The sequence below is a fragment of the Thamnophis sirtalis genome, unplaced genomic scaffold, assembly GCF_051295495.1.
Source record: "Thamnophis sirtalis isolate CommonGarterSnake01/CBP01778 unplaced genomic scaffold, rThaSir2_p1.2 scaffold_7, whole genome shotgun sequence".
Lineage (NCBI taxonomy): Eukaryota > Metazoa > Chordata > Lepidosauria > Squamata > Natricidae > Thamnophis > Thamnophis sirtalis.
The window spans coordinates 90,126,559-90,148,708 of record NW_028261387.1 but is presented as its reverse complement, the minus strand read 5'-3'; the positions used below and the strand labels follow the sequence as shown (position 1 = coordinate 90,148,708).

At 41.4% G+C, this 22,150-nt stretch overlaps 1 protein-coding gene across 2 annotated transcripts; it reads left to right on the top strand.

Moving 5' to 3' along the window:
* Nucleotides 1-3,488: 3,488 nt before the first annotated feature.
* YTHDF1 (YTH N6-methyladenosine RNA binding protein F1) lies at nucleotides 3,489-21,521 on the top strand. 2 transcript variants are annotated; one of them, XM_087720583.1, is made up of 5 exons: nucleotides 3,489-4,101; nucleotides 6,637-6,661; nucleotides 10,006-10,085; nucleotides 13,552-15,099; nucleotides 21,252-21,521. In XM_087720583.1, the coding sequence occupies exons 1-5, from the start codon at nucleotides 4,075-4,077 to the stop codon at nucleotides 21,255-21,257; spliced, it is 1,686 nt and encodes a 561-aa protein (XP_087576709.1). In that variant the 5' UTR covers nucleotides 3,489-4,074; the 3' UTR covers nucleotides 21,258-21,521. The 2 variants fall into 2 exon arrangements, with proteins under 2 accessions (XP_087576709.1, XP_087576708.1); XM_087720582.1 differs by lacking the exon at nucleotides 21,252-21,521 and adding an exon at nucleotides 19,552-21,207 and having other exon boundaries at nucleotides 3,492-4,101.
* Nucleotides 21,522-22,150: the final 629 nt, after the last annotated feature.

Below are 22,150 nucleotides of genomic sequence, written 5' to 3'. Positions count from 1 at the left end.
TATATCTGGCCTGCAAGAATCCAGATAGTGAAATGATAGCAAAGAGATATAAACTTAATACAATACAATAGCAGAGTTGGAAGGGACCTTGGAGGTCTTCTAGACCAACCCCCTGCCTAGGCAGGAAACTAAAACTTCTTTAGCTTTTTATTATCAAGTAATAGTCTTCTGGATCTTTGCAGCCTGATACCAACCAGCAGGACGTAATACGTTTTCCTGTGAATTAATTGTATGTATGGAGAAAAGTTATATGGTGCTTTGGCTGAAATGAAGGGTACAACTCTCCTTGGCTAATACTTTGGCTTCAACACCAACTCACTATTGAGTTATAATAGTGGAGGATGAAAAACTCATAAGGTTGTTTTTTTGCCTTCCAGAGCCTTCAGGGAAGCCTCCGGAAGGTCTCTGAAGGCTCCGGAGGGCTAAAACCGGCCCTACGAGCAAACCGGAAGTCTGTTCTTGAATTTCCGGTTTGCCCTTAGGGCTGTTTTTTTGCCCTCCGGAAGCGCCTGAAGCCTCTGGAGAGTCTCCGGGGGGGGGGGGGGGGCGGAGGAGGCTCTTTTCACCCTCCCCAGGCTCCTATAAAGCCTCTGGAGCCTGGGGAAAGTGAAAAATGGCCTCAAAAGAAGGCCAAAGTCAGCTGACCAGTGCATGCATGCGCACTGGCCAGCTGACAGGGCAACACCTTGTGTGCTCTGACAAATGGCTCCACATGCCATCTGTGGCATTCGTGCTATAGGTTCGCCATCCCAGTTATAGGTGATGAAAGAAATGTCCTTCTGGGTTCGCTCCAAGTGGGAAAAAGACACCGGAGACATGGAGGCTGCTTGGAAAGATGGTTTAATGGTGGACAAGACCACATGGCTTGAGTCCTGAACAGAAAAGGTGATCACATGCTTCACTGTTGGTGGAGAAGAAGAGAAGGGCTGAGGGAGGGGCTTGCTAGGCTTTTCCCACCTCTCTGTTTCCTGTCCCTGTGTAAGAAATGTATTCTGATTGGTTGTCAGACTCCCATGGGGCCATGCAGGGGCAACTCTCTAGGCTGTGTTTTGAATCCAGGTTTGGTTGAGTTCTCAGATGCCATGTGGGGAGTTGTGGCCAATATTATCATGCTTTAATCCCATCCCCCTGGAGCTGAAGTGGAGAAGTCTTTATTATGTAAAGTGGACCAGCTTGGCCTTCTTAATGGCCCATCGACAAAGTGGGGATGGGCAGGAAGCTACAGGCAGCTATTCTGTCTTTTAAAAACATGTTTCTTTCTTTTCACATCCAGAGAAATATTCTGCCTTTTCAATATTTCCTAGGATATTTCATTTTTCTGGGAGAGGGCTGGGTGATAACTTCCTACATAGGTTATCTAGTGCAACCTCCCCTCAAGCAGGAGACTCTGCTTACACCATTTCTGACATATGACAGTCCAGCCTCCTTCTTGAAAGCCTCAAGTGATGAAGCTCCCACAATCTCCGAGGGCAAGTTGTTCCATTGGTTGATTGATCTCAGTGTCACAACATTTCTCCTTATTTCCAGGTTGAATCTCTCCTTGGTCAGTTTCTACCCATTGTTCCTTGTCTGGCCTTCCGGTGCTTTGGGAAATAGCTTGATCCCTTCCTCTCTACGGCAGCCCCTCAAGTATTGGAAGACTGCTATCATGTCTCCCCTGGTCCTTCTCTTCACTAGACTAGCCATGCCCAGTTCAGTGGTGGGTTCCGGATCCCGTTGCAACTGCACGTGTGCATGTTTTTATCTCCTGCAATGCTCCAGCTTCTCGGCAGAGCATCAGGTGCCGAGGTGGCGCAGTGGTTAAATGCAGCACTGCAGGCCACTTCAGCTGAATGTTATCTGCAGTTCGGCTGTTCAAATCTCACCGGCTCAAGGTTGACTCAGCCTTCCATCCTTCCGAGGTGGGTAAAATGAGGACCCGGATTGTTGTTGTGGGCAATATGCTGACTCTGTAAACCGCTTAGAGAGGGCTGAAAGCCCTATGAAGCGGTATATGTCTAACTGCTATTGCTATTGCTATCACGCAGGCAACGTACTCTGTGCGCATGCGCAGAAGAGCTCAAATACAGGTAAGAAGGGTGTCCGTGCGGGTGGGCCCTCCGGAGCACCATACTGGAATGGTACCCAATGCTCCCAGCAGGCACTAGTATGCCCGTATCGGGGCGTACCGCCTGCAACCCACCATTAGCCCAGTTCTTGCAAACGTTCTTCCTATGTTTTAGCCTCCAGTTCCCAAATCATCCTGGTTGCTCTTCTCTGCACTTTTTCTAGAGTCTCCACATCTTTTTTTATAGTGTGGCGATCAAAACTGGACGAAGTATCCTAGGTGTGGTCTTACTAGGGCTTTGCAGAGTAGTATTAGTACCTCACTTGATCTTGATTGATCTTGACCGTCTGGAACGAACTCCCCGTGGAGATTCGAACCCTCACCACCCTCCAGGCCTTCCGCAAAGCCCTTAAAACCTGGCTATTCCGACAGGCCTGGGGCTAAAAAGCTTCTGCCCCCCTTCTCGAATGGTATGGTTGATGTGTGTTTTTAAATTGTGTACTGTTATGTCTGTTTTTTACCCCCTGTCTGTACCCCTTCCCGGACTGAATTGTGAGCCGCCCTGAGTCCCCTTCGGGGAAAAGGGCGGCATATAAATGAAATAAACCCTAAATCCTAAATCCTGATTGTATCTCCCTGTTAATTTAGGATTGTGTTGGCTTTTTTGGCTGCACGCTGCTGGTTCATATTTAGTTGGTTGCCCACTAAGACTCCAAAATTCCTCACACAGTTACTGCTATTAAGCCTGGTTTCACCCAGTCTATAGGTGTACTTTCGGTTTTTCTTACATAAGTGTAAGACTTTACTTTTCCTTATCCCAAAAATCCAGTTATACAAGTTACATCTTTGTGTGCTCTTTGTGTGAACTCAACCATCGGCTGGTTCTCTTTAATAAGGCCAGAAAAAGGCAACCTTTTTTTCGCTCCTCGGGACTACTGAGGAACCAAAGTTCAACAGGTAGCATTCGGCCACATTGCCAGGGCACACCTGTTGAACCTCTACCTGCCAAGCGATATCAAAAAGGAAGCAGCCTCATGTGGGGAAGAAGCCATTTCCCCACGCCCATCCTCAAAATGAGTGTGGAGGTTAGACATGGGTGTGTGTGTGTGTGTGTGTGTGTGTGTTATTTTGGGAGATAGAGATCGGCCATGATATCCCCCCCTCAGCTTTTTTTTTTGTCATTCCGATTGGCTCCGACTCTTTCTTGAGCCCACCCGCCGGCCTTGCCAATCACCCGACCTCCACGGAGGATTGGGCGGGAACTTAAAATCTGGGAGGGCTTGCGTTACAAAGACCTCTCGGCCTAACGGCCGTCTCGCTCTTGCGCATGCCCAGTAGGTGATGCCTTCCTCTCTCCTCCCCCCTCCACTCTTCGTCGGCGAGCGCGCGGTGGCCCTTTGCTTTTTTTTTCTCCTTTCTCCCCTTCCCGGCATGCTCCGCGCAGCCGAGGCGTTGACGTCACCGGAGCCCGGTCTTCGCCGCCATTGGAGTTCGAAGGCTCCTTCGGCTGCCTGGGGGAGTCTCCTTTTGCCTTCCGGCCTCTCCGTGTTTTTCTTTTTTTTCCCCCCAAGGAAAGGCAAGGATCCAGAAGTTTGGAGGCTAAGAAACGGGGAAAGCGAGAGGAAGGACCGGCGAGCGCGCAGCAGCAACAGCAGCTGGCCTTTTTTCCCCCCTTCCCCCCACCCCGTCCCCCTCATCTCGTGTCTGTGTGTGGAGGCGAAGGATGTGAGGGAAGAAACGAGCGCGCGCACCGACGAGCCAGCGCGCGCGCGCGCGGCCCTCTTTCCCCCCCCTCCCTCCTTTCCCTTGACCTAACGCTCCCGCTCCCCTTTCCTCACTCCCCCCGCCTTCCCACGCACCCCCGCGCGTGCGCATAGGCCCCCTTCTCGGGGAGGGGGGAAGAGGGGAAGGAGGGAGGGAAAGAGAGAGAGCGCGCGCGCTCGTGCCTGGCCTGGCCCCGCCCCTCCACTCCTCTTCCCTTTCCCCCTCCCAGCTCCCCTTCCCCTTTATTTCAGGGCGCATGAGAGATGTCTGCCACTAGCGTTGACCCCCAGGTAAGTCGATGGGAGGGGGGTGGGGGAAGAAAGACCAGGCCGCATTCCTCCTTTATTTTTCCTCCTCCTTTCCAGCTGCCCTTCTCTAATTCCTTCCCTTTCTCTCCCCCCCCCCCCAACTCGTCTCCAGCTCTGCTTTCCTTCCTTGGCGCTCGGCCAATCCTTCCTTGGGCATAACGCGCTTTCCCCCCCCCATGGATGCGGGGAAGGCTCTCTTGCTTCCTTTCTCTCCCCCTCCGCCCGCTCGCCTTGATCGAAGCCAGGCTTCGCCAGGGAGCACGATGGGAGATGTAGTCCAAACCAAACGTGTGGGGGGGGGTGAGGGGAGGCAGCCCAGCCAGCGAGGTTCAAAGGAAGGAGAAAGGCCCTTTCTTCTCTGCTCTTTGGGTGAACGCTTTGGCTTTTCTGTCTTTCTTTCCTTCCTTCTCTCCCTTCCTTCTCTCTCTCCCTCCCTTCCCTCTCTACCTCTTCGTTCCCTCCTCTCCCTTCCTTCTTTCCTTCTCTCCCTTCCTTTCCTCTCTCTCCCTCCCTTCCTTTCCTCTCTCTCCCTCCCTTCTCTCCCTCCCTTCCTCTCTACCTCTTCGCTCCCTCCTTCTCTCTCCTTTCCTTCTCTCCCTCTCCCTTCCTTTCCTCTCTCTCCCTCCCTTCCTTCTCTACCTCTTCGTTTCTTCCTTCTCTCTCTCTCTTCCTTCAGGCCTTTGTTAAAATATGAGCCTCCTTGGCTCTTAAAAGATTACCCACCCCTACGTTTGATTTTGGGCTGCTTGGCTCCCCCCATCCCTTTAAGGACTGCTATAGAGACTACTTTGGAGGACTGGGCCCCGGTGGCTTTGAGTGCCCGCTTAATGTCAGAATATAAAAAGAGGGGATGATCCTCCTGAGTAGAAACCCTGATCGGGCACATCTTTCAATAGCACCTTGGATGGCGGATCTGAATTTGGACTCTTGGGTTAGGTCAGAGCAAGCCACCCAAAGCCATTTTTAGATAGTTGCTGAAGACCAGATCCCCCTGGATATTAAGTTTCTGTATCCTGAGCAGTTTTAAGCTACTATTTCCGCAGGAATGTTCTTGCCAGCTTCAAGCTTCCTGTTTCTCTTCTAGGCCCTACTTTTATTTTCTTTATTGTACTTGATGTCAGTGAACTCCTTTGTGTTTTTGTTTTGAGGGTCAAACCTTATGCAGAAGTTTTAATAATTTTTCTATAATGTCCCTTTTTATGTCAGCTGTTTCAGTCTTCATAGACACAGGCCCTTCCACTTTCAGTTTTAAAGATCAGTCTCATTCTAGGAGTTTGGCTTTTAGATGGGAATAAATATTCCCATCTAATTTTGTATCCCAATAATTTTTTTTTAAAATGAAAACTTCTCAAAGCACTATTGCTCATGACTGCAAAAGTATATCTTTGCCCTTATAATTGCTTTGTGGTATTTAAATAGTTCAATATTATTTCTTGTAAATTTACTGGTGCTGTAAAATGAATAGTATAATTCACATGTTAAGGCAGTGTTTCTCAACCTTGGCGACTTTAAGTCCTATGGACTTCAACTCCCAGAATCCCCCAGCCAACACAGCTGTGTTAAGGGATCTGAGTCTCAGACATCATGACTTGCCTAAGGCGATATAGGTGGTACTTAAGCTTGTTTCTCAATCATCTCTTGGTTCTTTACATGCTGCCCTTTCATTGTGTCAAAAGAGAAAATTCCTAGGACTTTTTTCTTGATATTTTTATTCCCTCCCCCCTTTCTCTTTATATACTGGGAGAACAAATACATTTGTCTATGTGCATATTCCTGTTGAAATTCAACTTCTTGCACATTGGATAATGTTTGGAGTGTTTGCTGCCTTTTCTAGGTCCTCCAGGGAAGCCATTCTTTTTTATTTTATATGTTTTTATCTAATAACATAAAATACATATTAAGGGATTGTGAAAAGTTTTGAATTCAAACCCTTTAGGAAGTCTTTCATGGTTAAAACAACTGTTGAAAAAGAATATTTAGTGCACATAACAGTTCAGAGTGGTAGGCAATGCCCACTTCAGATGCAAAACAGATTTGGGAGGCATTTCAGATTTAAAATATACTACATATCAATATTTTCTGTACTCTAATTCTGAATTTCTTATTCTCCATCCGATTTATTTCCTCTTTGACAAAAATACGAAGTCCTCAATACTCACATTACATTGTATTATTATCATGTGGCTATTGTTTGTTTCCAATCTCCTGAAAGGCCCCATACCCTATTAACAATTTGTAAACGGATTTAATAAATGCAAATAATTTAAAAATCATGTTATATTTAATGAAAGACATAACACTTGTAGAATATAAATATGAAGCCAGAGAAAATCTTGTGGTTGGGAATTACCTAGTTTTAAATATCTAAACAGACTCATCTGTCTTGAATATATAATACACTATTGTATCACTGTTGTACATTTTCAATAGATGGTAATTTGCTTTATTCTGAGTTCTCAACAAATGACAAATCTTTGTTTTGTCTCTTTTATTGTACCCTGTGCTATGGCATGACAGAGAGCGAAAGGTCAAGATAATAAAGGTAAGAAAAGTTCTAATCTTAAAAATATCTGATAGCAGATTTATATGAATGTATTCATACAAATGTTTGGTTGTAAGTAATTCATTAAAAACTTTAAAAGCCTCTGTTTTGTTATTTCTTTACCACTGTCAGTAAAGTTTATTCCTATACCTAAATTCAGTCCTGTAAGTGTCTATGGAGCTTACTGGATTTTTACCTAAGATTTCATCTTAAATTAATATCTATACTTTCCAGAATAAAAACCTCAAAAAGTTAAAAACAAATTTAAATCTTCAAAATAAAACAATGTTCTCTGTAGGCACTTGTTTCTCATACCCTTTTACTTTTTAAAAGTCAGAACATTTTCTTTGAGTGGTTTTTTTCCCCCTTAAGAAAAATCAAAAGTAAAAAATAATAAATTTCCAAGATGGTAATAATTTTGTACTGCAAGTACAGCTCCTTCTTCTGTCATTGGAACATTATGAGATTATAAATCATGAGTCTTGACACCTCATCCCTCTTTTTCCACTGAAGCTATTTTTGGAGCACTCCTTCCAAAAAGTTGAACATGTTTGGGAGTGCAAGATGTAGAGATTATATCTGAAATAGTGATATTTGATGGGGGAGTTCCTGAAAGAGAGTAGATCAATGGCAAAATCACCAATCCTGCTGAATCCGCTGTGAATTTGAATATAATTAGCACATCTTATTAGTAATAGCAAACTAGTCCTGACATTTTAGCATCAAAATGCAAAAGTAAGATAATATTTACATGTTCAAAGAAATGCTCCTAATTATGAAAGAGATTCTATAATACATTTACTTTGATAGATAACATGGAATTTTAATTTTTCAAAAACTCTTCACCTCATGTATTTGTAGCATATACATATACAAGTAGTCCTTGAATTACAATCACAATTGAGCCCAACATTTCTATGGCTAAGCAAAACAATTAAGTGAGTTTTACCTCATTTTGCAACCTTTCTTGCCCCAGTTATTAAGTGAATCACTGCAGTTGTCAAGTTAGTAACCCGGTTGTTAAGCGAATCTGGCTTCCCCATTGACTTGGCTTATCAAAGGTCACAAAAGATGATCACATGACCCCAGGACCACAACAGTTGTAAACATGAATCTGGATTTCGATCACATGACTACAGGGATACTACAATGGTTGTAAATATGAAAAACAGTCACTCAAATTTTTTCATTGCTGTTGTAACCTCTGAACTCACAAACGAACTGTTATAAGTCAAGGATTACCTGTATACGTGTATGTATAAAAAGGTAAAGCATCTGGTGGTTGTGTTTATAGCATAGTTTAATCGCTTATTTCATATTGTTAACTAAGCTTTTCTTGTAACAGTATGCAGTATAAACTGCATATGCAAAATGAAATATCATATACAATTAAAATCAAATTGTTCCTCAGTGCAATAGTACCAGAGCAAATTTTAATTCCATAAGCTAAAGTTTAGTTAGCACAATAAACTTGACACAATATAAAGGTAGTCCTCAATGTAACAATTGAGCCGAAAATTTCTGTTGATAAGCAAGACAGTGAGTTTGCCCCATTTTATGAGCTTTCTTGCCAAAGTTATTAAGTGAATCACTGCAGTTAAGTTAATAACACAGTTAAGTAAATCTGGCTTCCCCATTGACTTTGCTTATCAGAAGATCACAAAAGGGGATCGCATGATCCCAGGACACTGGAACGATCATAAATGAGTTTTGATCAAGTAACCACAGGGATGCTGCAACAGTCGTAAATGTGAAAATGATCATAAGCTACTTTCAATAGTCACTAAATAAATGGTTATAAATCAAGGACCACCTATATGTAAATGTTGATCAATATAATATATATAAAACTCATATTTTTCTGATGATTGCTGTGTACATATTCATTTCTATTAATGACCGTCAATTTTTCTTTTCCTGTTTACCACTTTCTGTATCGTTTACTATGGAATTTCTATATATGTTTCTGTACATACATAAATCTATTTAATTGCATTCCTATAACTGCCCGTCTCACATGATGACATTGGGTGGCATTCATAATAAAACAGTAAAAATACATAAAAACCATTAAAACAACCAATTTAAATTAAAAGATGAAATCAAAGTTTTTAAAAAAATCACATTGGGGTCTTGGGTGAAATAAGAGAATGCCATAGCTTAGAACAGTGTTTTTCAACCTTTTTTGTGCAAAGGCACACTTTTTTTCATGAAAAAAATCACAAGGCACACCACCATTAGAAAATGTTAAAAAAATTTAACTCTGTGCCTATATTGACTATATATAAAGTAATTTTCCCACGGCACACCTTACACTATGTCACGGCACACTAGTGTGCCACGGCACAGTGGTTGAAAAACACTGGCTTAGAACATGTCTAGCATTTGTCTTCATTATTTGTTATGACAGAATGCAGTCCAACATGATATAGTCCATGATTGGCAACTTGCGTTTTGTAAAAAAAAACAAAAACTCTGCTAATGATTTATCACATTGAGGGACATGTAAAAAGCTTATTAGTGTGAAATTCAAAAGGTTGCAGAAACCACTATGTTACTAAATACTACCCTCTTTCCCTGAAAATAAGACCTCCCTGGATAATAAGACCAATTGGGCATTTGAGCGCATACGCTAAAATAAGTCCTCCCTGAAAATATTGCAACATAGCAGTAGCCATGAGATGGCCATGTTCGCCGCCTCATGCACCTCAAAAATAATAAAACCTCCCCCAAAATAAGGCCAAGTGCTTATTTCAGGGGTCAAAAGAAAATAAGACCCTGTCTTATTTTCAGGGAAACACAGTATTAGCGATGTGCATATAATCTAAAACAAAGAAGTCTGCTTATTTCGATCAATCTAATTTGCTACTAACAAGTGCTATACAGAATCCATGTCATACCTTAAGGGTTGAGCTTTATAAGGGCCATTCGTTCAGCATGTTATTGATCTTTTTCCTGGCAAGCTAGCTGACTTGGTGGCCTCTCTGCTTTGGCTTCCTGCTTACACTAAATGCTCCAGCTTTCCTTTCCTGGACAAATACATTTTAATTCATTCTGTGAGTCTTACTCTTGATCTTAACAAACTCTGTTGCTGGTTGTTGAAAAACCTGTTTTAGAGTATTCAGTAACTGTCATTTAGATAGTTTTTGTAAGGAACAATGGTATCTTGAGGGCATATGGAAGTGTTTTTCATCATGTTGAAATCTGACCTTTCCCCCTTCTCTAAATAGATAATGCTGTGGAATAAACACAGTTCTATTTGTGTATACCGTCCTGCTTTAGAAAACAGATCTTTATTGAAACTTCAAAGTGTGCATGTTATAATTGCAGCTCTTTTGTTTCAGTGCAAAATGGTTCTCTTCATCAGAAGGATACAGTGCATGACAATGATTTTGAGCCTTATCTTTCTGGACAGTCAAATCAGGTTAGTCTATATGCCTGAAAAGTGATTTGATTTTTTAAAGGGGATTTTAAACTCATGTCAGTTGGAAGCAGTGAAATTTTAATGAATCAAAGGCCACTTATAATTTATATTATTCTTGTTGAATACATATTATTCTCATTGAATTTATAATAATAGCACTGGCTTAAGTAAATCCACATTAGCCCTGAATATTATGACTTCTTTATACAGTACTCATATCCAAAGTAAAACTATTTTTGTTGTGGGTTAAAGTTGAAACTGCTACTATTTTAGAATATTTAAATGGGATTGACTGAATCAGCCTTAAGTTGATATTTCCAACTTTTATTAAATTATATAGTATCTTTCTACTCTGTAATCCAGCTTTAGGACTTCCTATTTCAAATTTTATTGGCTTACTTATTGATCATATTTATATGCCCACCCACCTCATGAAAAACTTGACAATAAAAACCATAAAACAGTGGCACAAATACACATAATTAAACATTGTTATTGAAAGGTCAAAAAAGAGAGCAGAAGATATTAACAACAATGGAGTCACTTGGCACCTCACCAGTCCCTTGAGGCCCAGGCCTGATGACCCAACCAGGTTTATGGCATGGAGCCGTGATGTTCCATAAGGTGTGCACCACTGCAGAAAAGACCCACCCTTTGGGTTCCACCAAATGTAGCTGTTTGGAAGATGGCACCCATAGCTTATCTCTTCTGCCAGATGTGATTGGTTCTTGTTGATAAGAACTCTTTGTCTTATGGCTGGTTTCTATATCTGCTCTAGTCAATAATTGACTTAAAATGGGCTTCAGCTTCACAGAATAGGTTAACGTCACTCAAATAATTTTGAAAGATTTGAGTGTATTTGCCAATTCAAAGGATATGCTAGTCTTCTGAAAAACTAATGTGTAGTCAATAGTGATGTCAGGGTTCCAAGTAACACCCCCAATGAAAGAAGACTCCGAGGTGTGAGTTTCCTCAAAGTTCCATTTTACTAGAGGTGTCATATTGGCACATCTGGGAAAACCTGAATCTGAAAGCTTCCAGGTTTTCCGCACCCAAATGAAAGTTCAAATCCCTGCTCAGCACCCACATGTCCCTCACATGGTCCAATCAGGCACTGTCCCAACTGGAGATGCCTCCCAGTCACGCCATTCCAGGTGCAGGGCAGGATGTTCTTGACTTTCTGAGAAAGGAATGTTATTTTGACTATATCTACTCCACTTCATATAATCCCCCCTCCCAGTTTCCCACAGCAATAAATGTGGCAGGTCTGAAGGCCCAATGCAAAAGTTGGCTTCCAGGCCTGACAAGTGATAGAGCAGCATCCACTCACAGAATAAATCTTCTATTTTATGCACTGTTCGGGTCTACCTTGAAGGTAAGGCCAATCCTCTAAAGCAGGGGTCCCCCAACCTGTGGTCCGTGGCCCACTAGTGAGGAGTTCGCAACTGGGCCATGGAAACAGCTGGTACGCACACACGCATCCTCGTTTGCGTGAGCAGTGTGCGCACAATCCATTTGTGTAAGCGGCAAGCGCATATGCATGCTGCATTTGCAAATGCAGTTGCACACGGACTTGCTGGCCGCTTGCACAGAACCATCCCCCCCCCCCAAAAAACCAGAAACATTGGGGAACTCTGCTGCAAAGCATATACTGGGGCAGCGATGGCGAACCTTTTTTGGCTCGCGTGTCATAGGTGGGGGAGTGCAGGGAGGGTCGTGTGTGGGCGTGCTGCATCCATAATGCAATGTGTGATACCCCCCCAGTGCGCATGCGCACATAAGCCCCCCCCCCCATTATTATTTTTTTTGTATGCCCCAGGCTCCAGAGGCTTTATAGGAGCCCTCCCCCCCAAAGGCCCTTTGGAGGCTTCAGGGACCTTCAGGAGGCTTCCCTGAAGCCTCCGGAGGCCTTAAACAGACCCTACAAACAAACTGGAAGTCAGTTCCTGAACTTCCGGTTTGCCCATAGGGCCGATTTTTTTTGCGCTCCAGATGCTTTAGGGAAGCTCTTGAAGCCTCGGGGGTGGGGGGGCAGTAGAGGCTCTTTTCGCCCTCCCCAGGCTCCTATAAAGCCTCTGGAGACTGGGGAGGGCGAAAATTGGCTTTAAAAAAGGCTGACAGGGCAACGCCTCGCGTGCCTTGACAAATGGCTCGCGTGCCACCTGTGGCACACATGCCATAGGTCGCCATCCCCGTACCAGGTCATTGTGCCGTGGAGCATTTCAAGCTGTAGAAAAAGGTAAACAGAAAAGAGAAGCTTTCAGAGAGATTGAGTGAAGATAGCACTGGCTACATGATATAATACGAAGACTCCTGATTCATGTGCAGAGTTTAAAAGCAATGTGAGCGTTCAATGTTCATTGACAGAAAATGAGCCAATGTAGCTTGCAAAGGTAGATTTGCAGAAAGTATTGTGAAAAAAATGATGCTTCTGGGATCAGGCTAGAAGTGAAATGAACTGGAATCACTAAGTAGAAGGATGGTTTCAAAAATAGCTAGCAAAATGGACAGTTAAGCAGTGGGATTTTAAATAAATAAGTTGAATCAAGAATGAGCGTGGAATGCAAAGAAAATTAATGATTACATGAGCAAACAAAACATGAAACAAAAAGACTGTAACGATTTTAAAAGGCCAGAATTTGTGTGGTTATGGGAAAATAAGTAATGCGACAGATTAATGAATCAAATGTGGAAGTGTTATATTCCTTAATTGGGGTAAATTAAAAAACTCTGGATTCCGCATTTAGCCTTCGGGGGCTTTTTTGAAATGCATAATTTGCACAGAGGAATCCGCTTTGTTTCAGATCAGTATATGCTTTAGTCAAAGAATCTACAAATATTTGATTTTACTAAGATTTAATATAATGGCATAATGTTATATTGTTTGAGAACAGTTCAAAAGCAGTCAGATTAATTTAGCTCTAACATAATATTAGTGTACTGTGAAAGAAGTTAAAAATAACTTCTCACTTATCCAAACTGCAGATTCTCAAACAAAACATGTCTACTCAAATTGCTCTGTGTCTTGTGATTAATCCTTGAAGCAGTCGGTGAGAAACCATGTGAAAGAATTTGTCCTGCCTTAATTTTGAAAGAGTTCAGAAGCAAGAGACATGTTTTCAGGCTTAAGGCATTTACAGTCTTTTATCAATAAAAGAGAATATTTGTAACTCAGCATTGAATTGTGGAGTCCTTGGTGCTCTCTGAGCTTGGTGGTTTTCTTGCGGACGTTTCATTACCAAACTAGGTAACATCATCAGGGCAAACTCCACTTCCTTCTAACGCTGATGATGTTTACCTAGTTTGGTACTGAAACATCCGCAAGAAAAACATCAAGCTGGAGCTAATCCAAGGACCTCAACGTCTTTTATATTGTAGAGTATATTTGAACTTTCCTGAATATTTTTCTAGTTTAAGTAATGTGGTAAACAACTGAATCTGACATTGCGGCTTTGTCTTTTAACAGAGCAACAGCTATCCATCAATGACCGATCCTTACTTGTCCAGTTATTATCCACCTTCTATTAGCTTTCCCTACTCACTGAGTGAAGCTCCCTGGTCAACCGGAGGAGACCCTCCTATCCCATACCTCACAACCTATGGACAGCTGAGTAACGGCGATCACCACTTCATGCACGATGCTGTGTTTGGACAACCTGGCGGACTGGGCAACAACATTTATCCACACCGGTTTAATTTTTTCCCCGAAAACCCTCCTTTCTCAGCATGGGGAACGAGCGGCTCTCAGGGGCAGCAGACCCAGAACTCGGCTTACGGAAGCAGCTACAGTTACCCGCCCAGCTCCCTTGGGGGCACCATTGTGGACGGGCAAACGGGATTTCATAACGATACTTTGAATAAAGCGCCCGGGATGAACAGCATCGAACAGGGAATGGTTGGACTGAAGATCGGCGGGGACGTCACGACTTCCGCCGTGAAAACCGTAGGCTCAGTGGTCAACAGTGCCGGCATGGCGAATGCCTTGTCCGGCAACGTCGGATCGAACCTCAACCTGCCAGTATCGAAGCCAACCTCCTGGGCTGCTATTGCTAGTAAGCCTGCAAAGCCCCAGCCCAAAATGAAAGCGAAAAGCGGGCCCGTAATAGGAGGGGCTTTGCCTCCACCGCCTATCAAACATAACATGGACATAGGTACCTGGGACAATAAAGGCCCCATGCCCAAAATCCCAACTCCTCAACAACCGATCCCCTCTCCTCAGTCTATCCCACAGCCACAGATCATCCAGCCAATTCCCGCCCAGCCACCCCCGCTGACCCAGCTGCCCTACCAGAATCCTCAGCCGCCGCCCCCTCAAAACCGATGGGTGGCCCCTCGCAACCGCAATGCAGCTTTTGGCCAAAGCGTAGGAACCGGTAACGAAAGCAACCCAGCCGGGAATACCCCAGCGAACGCCATCCCGGGTGGAGGAGGAGGAGGAGGAGGCGGCGAGTCCCACCCCGTTCTCGAAAAACTGAAAGCCGCCCACAGTTACAACCCCAAGGATTTCGAGTGGAACCTCAAAACCGGACGCGTCTTCATCATCAAGAGTTACTCGGAGGACGATATCCACCGTTCCATCAAATACTCCATTTGGTGTAGCACAGAACACGGCAACAAACGTTTGGACAGCGCCTTCCGCTCGATGAATAGTAAAGGCCCGGTCTATTTACTCTTCAGCGTCAACGGCAGTGGACATTTTTGTGGCGTAGCAGAAATGAAGTCGTCGGTGGACTACGGCACCAGTGCCGGCGTGTGGTCCCAGGACAAATGGAAGGGGAAGTTTGACGTCAAGTGGATCTTTGTGAAAGATGTTCCCAACAACCAGCTTCGACACATCAGGCTGGAGAACAATGACAACAAGCCAGTGACAAACTCCCGTGACACTCAGGAGGTGCCCTTAGAGAAAGCGAAGCAAGTGCTTAAAATTATTGCTATGTACAAGCACACGACCTCCATCTTCGATGACTTTTCCCATTACGAAAAGCGCCAGGAGGAGGAAGAAGTGGTACGAAAGGTAAACTGGCTTTAGAACATTTTAATTCAGTTGGGGGAAGAAGTCCACCCTGGAGGTGAATGGGAATTGAGTTTGCAAAAGGGACTGTGTTTTTTTTATAAAAAAAAACCAAGAAAAAAAACCAACTTATTTCGAAGATAGATATTACACGTCCTTCAGATTTAACCCATAAGGCTTCAAACCCTACAGCTTGCTTTCTTTTTTTTCTTTTCCAAATCTGCTTTATTGTAATAGGCCAAAAATTTGAGATGTGTCTGCTTTGTTAAATATGGCTTAGTTTTCAGTGCTGTAATGGATGGTACAGGGCTTGGAGTATACAGGTAGTCCTCGGCTTACGACCACAACCGAGCACAAAGCTGCTGTGGCCAAGTAAGACGTTTGTTTACTGAGTTTTGCCCCACCTTACGACCTTCCTTGTTGCAGTTGTTACAAGTGAATCCCTGCAGTTGTTAAATTGGCAATGTGGGCGTTAAATTAATCTGGCTCCTCCGTTGATTTTGCTTGTTGGAAGGTCGCACAAGGAGATCCCATGACCCCGGGAAACTACGACCATCATAAATAGGAGTCAGTCGCCAAGGGGACTGAATTTTGATCATGCGATCATGTGGATGCTGCAACGGCCGTAAGGGTGAAAAATGGTCACAAGTCCCTTTTTCCCCAGTGCCATTGTAACCTAGAACAGTCACTAAATGAACGGTTATAAGTCAAGGACTACCTGTAAGTGAAATATAAATCGCTCGCCCATGCACGAGCAAGATGTGTTTCTGCTTTAAAGAGATGTCTACGAAAGAAGCCTACGATTGGCAGGGGTTTTTTTTTGTTCCTTATTCCGGTTGTTAATTGAAGGAAGGGCTTAAAAAGTATCCATGTGGAAATGAAAGCCTTTTTACACAAATTGGATGTTGGTGTCTCCTTAGCTCAGGCATGCAAAAGCTTACAAATCCAGAATGCCACATTTTGTCTAAAAGCAATTATTCGCTGTTCAAAGTGGTCTGTTTCAACCTTTTTTTTTCCTGAGGTGTTTCAAGCTCATTATGCTTTCAGAATTATTGAGCAAGCCTGTTTCAAACACAGAACAATTGATTCAACCTTGACAGTGAAGTATTTTGAATTTGAAATTTTGTACGACACTCATATTTGAGAAAAAAAAATATATTAGTGTACTTCTCAATTACAGGAGCTATTTTCATATGTGTAAAATTGATGTGATTGTGACATTATTAATACAGTATGATAGTGCATCCTCAAGCATTATGGCAATGATAGATTTAACCAAAACCAAATGAACCATAAGGTTTTAAAAGGAAAGGACTATAAAGGCTACAAAATTCACCTGTAAATGAGATTTATCAAATATCTCTTGAGGGCATTAACAACTAAGCCATAGCACAAAATAGAAGCATAGACTGTTCAGTTTCTCCAAAATGCTGCGACGTAAGAATTTTATCCTTATTTTTTTTAAAAATTGCAAATCCACAGTATGGTAGATCTCACGAGTTTTCTCAGGAACATGGCATAAAATAAAAATGGAGGGTAAAACAAGCACAAAAGTCAGAAGTGTAAGTAAACTAGAGTTACTGTAACATTGAGTTCATTGTTAAAAATGAGACATCCGGGGAATGTTTCTGTATATTTATATTAAACAGCCACATTTAGGTGCCTATTAGGCTTGCAGAATTATTATTTTTTTTAATCAGTTACAATGCGTGGTCCTACTGCACTACATTGTATCTCAGCTGCAGGTTTTCCACTGGTGTCAGGCTTATGGTTTTAAGAGCTCTTTGGTCTACATGTTGCCCAGATAGATCTAATCAAGTGTGGCTTAGCTTCCTATTTGAATAGGACATTAACCGGAAAGTTGGAGATGTATTTTGACTGGCAAATCTAGATAAAAAGCAAAGGCAAACTGCAGGTACTCCTTGACTTACAATCAGAGTTGAGGCCAAAATTGATGTTGCTAAGCGAGATAGTGGTTGGGTGAATTTTGCCCCCATTTTACAACCTTTCTTGCCACAGTTGTTAAGTGAATCACTGCAGCTGTTAAGTTAGTAACATGGTAGTTAAGTGAATCTGGCTTCCCCACTGACTTTGCTTGTCAGGAGGTCACACAAGGGGATCACATGACCCCGGGACCCTGCGACCGTCATAAATTTTGAACTAGTCGCCAAGTATCCAAATTTTGATCGTGTAAACGGGGGGGGGGGGGAAGAATGCTGCCACGATCATGGGTAAAACAGTCAGAAATTACTTTTTTTAGTGCTGTTGTAACTTTGAATGGTCATCGAATGAACTCTTGTCAATCAAGGACTACCTGTAGTTTCATATCACCCTGGGAAAGTGGCAGAAATACATGCCGGTTGGTCCTCAAACTTGGCAACTTTTAAGATTTGTGGACTTCAACTCCCAGAATTCTCCAGCCAGTATGGGAGAATTCTGGGAGTTGAAGTCCACAAGTCTTAAAAGTTGCTAAATTTGAAGACCTCTGGTATATGCCATCAGGAGTGGACTCCAGTTGAAGATAACTTGTTTGTGAACTGTAGATAAGACCAGAGTATTTCTGTCCTTTTTGTAAGCTTACTTGAATTACCTGAAATTTCAGGTGGTACCTTTACTTCACAAATCCCCTTAGGAATGGAAGAGAATGTCTTCAACCGAATATTTGCTTGTAGAGTTTCAGTATGCCAGCGCCCGCTTCAATTGTTGACACTGAAGCACAGAACAAAATGATCTCGCATTGCAATAACAGCGTGACAGGTTATTGTATTTAAATGGTTCTTTTTAGCTACACTACTAACTTATCAAATATTTGCAAATAATTTACGGAACACAGCAGAGCAATTAGATTTAGGCTGACAAATAAATTAATGCATATAACTGATACCTACAGGGGGGGAAAGAACCAGGTTTCTTGGTACAAAATAAACTTGCCTTCTGGATAGCATTTTCTGCTTCTTTCACCTTAAAAGACCACCATGGATTGTGGCTTTGGAGTTACTGTAATGTAAAAAGCTTCTGTGTAGTTTTTTTTTTTAAAGCACGAACATGCTTTAGGCCGTGAAGTGTGTGGCTGCAGTAATTTTTTTTCTAAGGAGTGGTCATCAGCCTGAGCAATCTTGAAAGATTACGTATTTCGAGTACTATATTTCCCTGTTTTTAAGATCCGATTCAGTTTCAGAAGTGATGCAGAACCTGCAAATGGCTGAGACTATCCTTGAAGGCATGCAGGTCTAAAGTATTCAAAATATTTGCATGGTTTATCTTGTTTAGGATATATATATATTTTATCCTGTTGATCAGCCAAACGGTTTTTGTTTCACAAAGGTTTTAAGGCCTTTAAACATTTAAAAAATGGAGTTATCCAACTATTTATTAATCTAAACCCTTTGAAAACATGAAATCAATAGGAATGAGAGGATGTTGAATGGGAAGTAGATGCTATTCCATCTTGTTGAAGATCATATCCAAACAGAAGCCATCACTTGTTCAGGATATTTGGAGCTACCATTTTTAAAATTGTGATTTTAGAAAGTTTTCACAGAAAAAAGTCCCAAACCACAAATGTCTATGGAGATTCTCAGTCATCCAGGTCATGGTTGTCCCAAAGGTGCTTTTTCAAAAGGCAACTGGATTTTCTTGTTTTTGCCTTGAAGATGGTTCACTTCTCATGCAAGAAGCTTTTTCAGTTGAACTGAACAGAGAACTGAAGAAGCGTCTTGGATGAGAAGCGAAACATCCTCAAGAAAAAAACAAAAGTCCTGTTGCCTTTTGAAAAAAGCACCTTTGGAACAAACCATAAAATGTTTTTCTGCCCTTAAAGTAACAGGCTTGTGAAATGATGTACTTTATCATACCTATTTCTGATGAGAAGAAGGCTACATTGAAGATTAAAGTTCCTTATACATACATTTGAAATGTTTTCGCATTATATAATCCATTCATATCTATTTTCTGGCGTGCTGTGAACACCACTCCCCCCCCCCAAGCAAAGACAATGTTAAACGTGGATTACATCACTTTCCATCAGCAAAATCACTTTCCATTCCATAGAGTTCTAAAAACTACAAAACATACTCCTTTAAGCCTGGTTTTAAGGTGTTACTTGTAATTTTACAAAGACATGTACTTCTCTATATTTGGGGTATTCCTTAATTTTACAGGAAACACTGCCTTTTAGGTATCCTAGTTTAGCTTTAGGAGTTAAAATTATAACAAAAAGCTATATTGTGGTATGTTTAAAATATATAGCATGGCATGAAAGCAGTTTCCTTGTGTTTTATTAAGAAAATCTTGTAACATCATATGCAGGCCACAGTGTACATGCAACAAAATATAAATTTTAAACGATTGGGTGTCCCATTGTTTTAGGGTGACGCGGCTTGTAAAAAAAATTAAGACGGGTAAAGAGTTTTTATTGGGTTTTCATATTCTAATTTCCTGTTTTTCTCTTTGCAGGAACGTCAGAATCAAAATAAACAATAAGAATAAGCATATATGGTTTGCTATATATATATACATATATATATATATACATACTAGAACTGATATTAAATTTGATTATGAAAAATTGAATCTTTTTTTAAAAATGCCTTGGTGCTGTGTATTCTGGCATCAGGAGATTATAAAGCTTTCAGCTCCAATATCTTTTTTGCAGGGGAAATTCAAATTTTGCATCTTTTAAGTACACTGTAGTGGGAGAGGTTGGGTTTTTTGTTTTGTTTTTTGTTTCCCCAGCTGAATATGCATTAAGTTGTAATCTTTTCTATGTAAAATGCTGTAGAATCCATTAATAAAGATGTTTCTTGTTTTTATTTTTTATTTTTTTTAAAGTTGATTAAACAAGTTCATCTACAATTGAAGATTTTGAAAATATTAGCCTTTTTCCAAAGACCTTTAATTGCGGCACAAATTATGTTTCTAATTTGAAAAGTCATTGCTTTTATATTTACGTACCACAGATCCCCTTTGTCTCGCCATTCCCACGGTCAGTTTGATTCCTAAGGCAAGTAGAAACAAAAATACCAGTTTTTTAAAAAAAATTATTTTAGAAATAATCTGTGTCAAAAATATTGACCATTTAATTTAGCAAGCTTAGGTTATTTTATGAAGTTCAGCTTTATCTGTCACGTTCATTATTTTTTGAAAAAGTTTTGAAAGCATACTTCTGCCTTCCTTACAGAAAATCAAAAAGGCGTAATTCACTGGGGTAATTTCGCATACAAGAAGTATAAATGGGATTTCAACACAAACACAATTGTACATTTTCATCATTTGCAGTTATTCTTTTGTGGATATTGCATGAGAAATATTCCTCATGGATTGTACTTTACGTCTTAAATTATTTTGTCTCTAATTGGTGAACATCTGCGTTGTATCATATCTTGCAAGAAAAAGCTGACAAGGTCCCTACCCCAATTTTTTGCTTTATCTGTAGCTTTTAATCATTTAAAATATGTGTTCAACATCGCAGGGGCTTGGGCAAAATGTGGCTTTTAATTCTCCCCCCCTCCTGCTTTTTAATATTATTAAAGTCATTATTTTCAATCTATCCCCTCCCTTTTTCCCCCCCACTCACCCCGAGGAAGTCACTTAAGATTTTATACTAATAATGGTGAGCTTTAATCTTGAATCTTAGTTCAGACTCATATGATGGATTATGCTTCAGATGTTTAAAATTGATTGTGTGTGCGTGTGCCTATTTTTTTCTGTTGGATGAGTAAAAAAACAACTGTTTTAAGAAATGAATCTTCTGTCATGTTTTTGTGGAATGAGGAAGCTGTCGGAAGAAGTGGCCACCAACCGGAGTTTAAAAAAATAATAATTTTTAGCATGAATTCTTGGTGCTCATGCCTGTTGCTCTAGCACATTGAATCTGCACGTGTTTAATTGTAGAGGATCTTTTACTTATATTAGAAAGCAGATATCTTCTGAAAAACAATATTTACGCAAGAGGACCTCCAATTTAAATGAAGGTTTTAAGCTGTATCATTTAGACTTGTATTTAGAACATATAGCTTTGTCTGTTACTTCTGATGTAAGGAGTAATGGAGCAGCATCAGATTAACTTTTTCCTCTAGCAGAATACAAGCCTTAATAAATAATACCTACTTAGCAAGTGTGATGTTCTTTCATTTCTCCCCTCTCCCTTTATTTAGCCTTAGGCTCCTGCCAGTTCTTCGCAACACTTTCCTTCTTCACTAAGATGGGTTAAAAAGATGATGGAGACCTTCACGTTAAGGCTGGAAATGGGGTTGACTGCTTCTAGGACCCAGAACTTGGTTTGGTTATGCTCTCCTAGATGTCCTGCTCCAAGATGAGAGGGCAGTACTAAGCACACATGAATAAGATCCGGTGATCTTCTGTCTTTTGTGGAGCCAAATCCAGACTTCCTTTTATAACTTTTTCTTATAAATGTTTCACAGTTACGACCTTTGCCGCACCCCCATAATTATGTCATCAGAATTCAGATGGATGGGAAATGGTCCACATTATGATGTTGATGTGTCCCAAGGTCATGGGATCAATTTTTGCAACCTTCTGACAAGCAAAGTCATTGGGGAAGCCAGATTCACTTAACAGCCAGGTTACTAATTTATCAGCCGCAGTGATTCACTTAGCAACTGTGGCAAGACAAGTTGTAAAATGGCACAGAACTCAAGCTCTCAATTTAGCAATAACAATTTTGGGCTCAAAATGTCATCGTAAGTCAAGTACTACCTGTTTGGGCATTTATATTCTCTCTCTCACTCTGTTCATCAAATGGCTAAACTTGCCTCCATCAATTCACCTTGTGCCGGACAAGTCTATTAGGAATGGGGAAAGGAGGAAAAAGATAGTGGTTGGTTCAGTTTATTAATTGTTTTTCTTTATGCTGTTCTTTGAGATCAACTTTGACCTGAACTGATGGTTAGCTGACCTATTACACAGAGCTTGTTTGGGATTTGTACGTTCCCCCCATATTAGTGGGTCAGAGGATTTGCTATTAGAATAACTTTATTGTCACTTTGAATGTACACTAATTGGCCTACATTAAAATGAAATTTCATTGCCTACA

Coding starts and splice junctions, on each gene's coding strand:
- YTHDF1 (XM_087720582.1), top strand. CDS start 4,075: ATGTCTGCCACTAGCGTTGACCCCCAG. Junction 6,662..10,005: donor GAAAGGTCAAGATAATAAAG/GTAAGAAAAGTT, acceptor CTTTTGTTTCAG/TGCAAAATGGTTCTCTTCAT. Junction 15,100..19,551: donor AGGAAGAAGTGGTACGAAAG/GTAAACTGGCTT, acceptor TTCTCTTTGCAG/GAACGTCAGAATCAAAATAA.